Source organism: Vidua macroura, chromosome 12, assembly GCF_024509145.1.
Source record: "Vidua macroura isolate BioBank_ID:100142 chromosome 12, ASM2450914v1, whole genome shotgun sequence".
NCBI classification, from domain to species: domain Eukaryota; kingdom Metazoa; phylum Chordata; class Aves; order Passeriformes; family Viduidae; genus Vidua; species Vidua macroura.
Genome location: NC_071582.1, coordinates 13,740,471 through 13,745,317, shown reverse-complemented (window position 1 = coordinate 13,745,317; position 4,847 = coordinate 13,740,471). Strand labels below are relative to the sequence as shown.

At 54.1% G+C, this 4,847-nt stretch overlaps 1 protein-coding gene across 1 annotated transcript; it reads left to right on the top strand.

Moving 5' to 3' along the window:
* Positions 1-414: 414 nt before the first annotated feature.
* Positions 415-3,511, top strand: TLNRD1 (talin rod domain containing 1). Its single transcript, XM_053987864.1, has one exon. The coding sequence runs from the start codon at positions 1,676-1,678 to the stop codon at positions 2,741-2,743; it is 1,068 nt and encodes a 355-aa protein (XP_053843839.1). The 5' UTR covers positions 415-1,675; the 3' UTR covers positions 2,744-3,511.
* Positions 3,512-4,847: the final 1,336 nt, after the last annotated feature.

Below are 4,847 nucleotides of genomic sequence, written 5' to 3'. Positions count from 1 at the left end.
CCGCACTCACCTGGCGGGCTGCCGGGGCAGGGGCCGGCCGGGGAGCGGCAGCCGGGCCGCCTCTGCCCCGGCGCTGGGGCGGCGGCGGCTCCTCGCTCGCCGGTATCCGACTGCTCCATGCGCCGCCGCGCACCCGGGCCGCGCTCTCCCGGCGGCCGCTGTCCGGCTGCCTCTCGCCTTCCTCCCAGCGGCCTCTCCCTCCGGCATCCCCCGCTGTCTGTTTATTCGCGGAGCCCCTCCAGAGCCCCTCCGGAGCGGCGGGGACGGGGCAGCGGCGGCGGCGGGCGGTGCCGGCGCTGCTGCCCCCTCCGCCTGGGAGGAGCGAGCGGCGGCGGGCGCGGAGCGGCGGCGGGGGGAGGGCAGGATTTAAACGAAGGGCGGTGACACCGCACAAAAGATTTCGATAGGCTCAAGTGAGGTTACAGCAAAGGCAGCGGGGCGGGGGAGCTCCCCCGGAGCCGTGCAGCGTCTGGCTGGCAGCGCCGTCGCAGCCGCCGCTTCCCAGTAGTTTGTCTGAAAGCCTGAGAAAGGGAATTTAAACGAAGATTTCCTACCCCTCTTTTTTTTTTTTCCTCTTTTTCCGTTTTTTTTTTTTTTTTTTTTCCCTGGGAGTTGGCCGCTCAGCCAGGGAAGATGGCAGGAGGAGCGCAAGGCCGGGCGGGTCGCAGCATCCGAGGCTGCAGCCCGCGGCCACCACCCTTGTTTGCGGGAAGAGCCTAAGTTGGTGCGGCGGCGGCCACCGCGGGAGCCGGCGAGGAGGGCCCGGGGCGCAGGGGATGGACGGCGGCGGCGGGGAGCGAGCGCGCAGCGGCCGCGTGAATGATCGCGGCAGGAAGGAGTGAGGCAGCGGCAAAGGAAGGGGAACGGATCCGCCCGCCCGCTCCAGCACCCGGATCCGGTGCAGCTCTATTTTTTTTTTTTTTTTTTTTTTTTTACCCCCTCCTTTCTTTCTTCTTTTTTTTTTTCCTTCCCCCGGCGGTCCCCCGCGTCCCGGCTCCCCGCCGTGCCCCTCTCCCCTCCCGGGCCGGCTCCCCGCGGGTGCGCGGCGGGGCGGGCGGGCCACACCCTCCGCGGCGCTTCCTGCGAGCCGGGGCCGCGGCGGGCGCCGGGGGCGGCACATGGTGCGCAGCCGCCGCCCCTCCGGCCCCTGCGAGCTGCGCCCGGCGGGCGCTCCCCGACCGGAGGCGCCGGGGGCGCGGTAGCAACTCGGAGGGCTGCGCCCCTGCCACAACTCCGCGCGGCGGCGGAGCGTCCCTGAGGTACTGCGTCTGGTAAAGGGAACTTCGCGCAGGATCCCGCAGCCGGGGAGCCGGACGAGACGGTGGAAGGAAGGCGAGCCAGCGTGCGAGAAGGAAAGGAAAAAAAAAAAATTACGTATTTTTAGCTAAAGGATGCCAGACCGGGGCCCGGGGGCGCCCGGCGAGCGCCGCCCCGCCGCGGGAGCGCCGTAGGAGCGGAGGCTGGCGCCGGAGCGGGGCGGGCGCCCCGGCCGAGCTCGCTCCCCGAGCGGCGGCAGCCCCGGCGCCCAGAGCCTTTTCTTGCCTCCCGGCGATTAATGGAATGATGTTGCGGAAAAGGCAGAGCGATCCTGCCGGGCTCAGTCGGGACTGCTCGGGCGGCGGCGGAGGCGGCAGCAGCGGGGTAGCGAGCGGCATGCGAGTGCCCCCCCGGCGCTATGGCTAGCGGTGGCTCCGGCAAGTCCAGCAGCGAGGTCTCCGGCGGCGGCATCCCCAGCAGCAGCTCCCTGCAGAGGAAGAAGCTCATCTCTATCTGCGACCACTGCAAGATCAAGATGCAACTGGTGGCCGATCTGCTTCTGCTGTCGAGCGAGACCAGGCCGGTGAACACCGAGAGTCTGTCTGTCTTCGGTGAGTCCTTTGAGAAGTGCAGGGACACGATCATTGCCAGGACCAAAGGACTCTCCATCCTGACCCATGACGTCCAGAGCCAGCTCAACATGGGACGCTTCGGGGAGGTGGGAGAAAGCCTGATGGAGATGGGGGAGCTGGTGGTCTCCCTGACCGAGTGCTCTGCCCACGCTGCCTACCTGGCTGCAGTGGAGACTCCAGGGGCCCAGCCTGCCATGCCTGGCTTGGTGGATCGCTACAAGGTGACCCGGTGTAGGCACGAGGTGGAGCACGGCTGTGGGGTCTTGAAGACCACCCCTTTGGCAGATATGAGCCCTCAGCTCCTGCTGGAGGTTTCTCAGAACATGTCCAAGAACTTGAAATTCCTGACAGACGCCTGCGTGCTGGCCAGTGAGAAATCCAAGGATAAATTTGCTAAGGAGCAGTTCAAACTCAGTGTCAAATGTATGAGCACCAGCGCCTCTGCCCTCTTGGCCTGTGTCAAGGAGGTCAAGACCTCGCCCAGCGAGCTGACCAGGAACCGGTGCGTCTTGTTCAGTGGACCTTTGGTGCAGTCTGTCTATGCTCTGGTGGGCTTTGCCACTGAGCCCCAGTTTTTGGGTAAAGCTGCCACCATTAATCCAGAGGGCAAAGCTGTGCAAACTGCCATCCTAGGAGGAGCCATGAGTGTGGTATCTGCTTGTGTGCTCCTGACCCAATGCCTCAGGGATATAGCCCAACACCCCGAAAGTAGCACCAAAATGAGCGATTACAGGGAACGGTTGAGGAACTCAGCTTGCGCCGTCTCGGATGGTTGCAACCTGCTATCTCAGGCACTAAGAGAAAGATCTTCACCCAGGACTTTACCGCCAGTGAACTCCAATTCTGTGAATTAACCCCCACATCTTCTGTTTAGATCCCAGTCATTGCTAAAGGAAAATAATATCCCACCTCCTCACCCCTTTTTTGTATACCAAAGAATTTGCTTGGATGAGCCCAATCCTTTGATTTCATGTGGTGAAGAAGCAGAACATATTCAAAATATATGTACTAATAAAGGTAGCCAGTTTTGGCTTCTTTTTATTTTACTTTAAAGTTAAGCAAGTATCTGCAGATAAATTTTCCTTTATTCAACAAGGTCTTCACACAAGTGGTAAAACTGTTTCAAAGTTTTTTTATATTTGGGGAGGTGGGGGTATCTTAGAAAAAGGAGAAAAAAAAGAGCTTTAATCGCGCTGGGTGCGGTTTTTAAAGTTTGTCTTGTCTTGTCTTCCGAAATTTCCCTTCTAAATTTTGCTGTTCGGTTGTGCAGGAAAAAGGTTACCTCAGTTCTTACTCATTTAAAAAAATGAAAAAACCCAACAACACATAGATGATGGATGTAGCTACTATTTTGTTTGTTTCTGTTTTGTATGACTTTTTTTATTTTGCATCAAGTGTTAGGTTAGAAGTGCATTTGGTGTGTAGGAGTGGAAGGACTGGAGGTTGTGATTATGTTTTCCATGTGTTGATTTCCAAACTGGGGGAAAAGCTACTGTGAGTGTTTAAACAAACAAACAAAATTACACTATAACAAAAGTGATTTTTAATTTTTTTCCAATGTCAGTTTTTATCTTGCATGTACTGGAGTATTTATTTCATCTATTAAAATGTTATGTTTCTCAGATGCTTTTCTGTGAATCTTTTAATACTTGAATAATTGAACAACTAGGCCTGTTTGTATTGTATGTCATTTCCCCCAGGGAATGGGTGGTACAAATGTAACTGTAAGTTCTAGACAGCAGCATACAGGCTTCAATTCAGTTCTTTTATTTTCATAAATACTGTCCCTCTCCCAGTACTACCCCTAGCACACAGAGCTACTCCAGTTGTATCTGTGGGCAGCTGGGCAGTGCTGCATGCACTGGGACTGTGCACTGGGACTGCTCTGCAGAGCGCTGCTGATTGCTGCAGCAGGGCACAGCCTGGCTTTGTTTGTCTGTATCAGCATTCGGTGTTACCTTTTGAGAAGGTTTTGTGTTTTAATTCTTGCAGGTGTTGTGGGCCATCTGTCTGTTAAATCTATGAGTTTCAGTATGATTTCTTAGAAAACTTCGCTGGTTTGCCTGGCGTGTGCCATATGTCTTCTTGGGATTGTGAAGGTTTGTTGGAGTGGTGCTTTAATTCCTCAGAGGTTTGTGTTAGAGCTCCTCAGAGGAGATTTGTATCACAGCAGTTTGAGTTTGATGTTCTAGATTACAGGAGACCATGGGTAACTTTGAGGTGCTGACCTCCAGTTGAATTCCTTGGGAGGTGTGAGTGGAGCTTAGTGCATACTGCAGTAGTTCACAGAGCTGCAATGCTGAATGTTGTCAGCCTGGCCCTGTGAGATCTGTTGCCTTCTATATGTTCTGGTAAATAGAAGAGCAAGTCTTCTGGAAAGGAGGTTTTCTTTCTCTGTCCTGCTCCATCACATAATTGTGTGGTTTTTTTATAGGTCTGCAGATCAAACCATGTTGAAATCTATTGGAGGAGGCACCTTAAAAATGTTCTTACTATGGCTTAAACCTTAACAAATACTGTCCTGTTTATTCCATTGAAGAAGGAAACCTTTGGGCTTTGGGTATGGACTGGACCTGGAGTAGTGAAAGGTCTTTGTTTACAGCTTTATTGCTTCTCTTGCATATGATGCTTTTACTTAAGTGGAGTGAAACATTACTGGGTGGTGGACATCTGTTGGAGGAGATACAAGCTATATCCACATCTTCAGGGTTAGAGAGAAATAATTCCTTAAGTACAGTGGACCACTGTGTTAGGTTTTGCTTATATTTAAATGGAAGTTTTCTGACTTCAGGGAATTGTATGAACAATTCTTTGCCATAATCAGCCGGGCTGCACTCCTGCAGGGTGTGATGTTCTTGCCATGCGGTGCGTGCTGCAGAGGCACGGGTGCCCACAGCTATGTTCTGAAGTATAGAAGTCCTCTAACTGTTCTTTAATAAATAAATCTGTACACAGAGT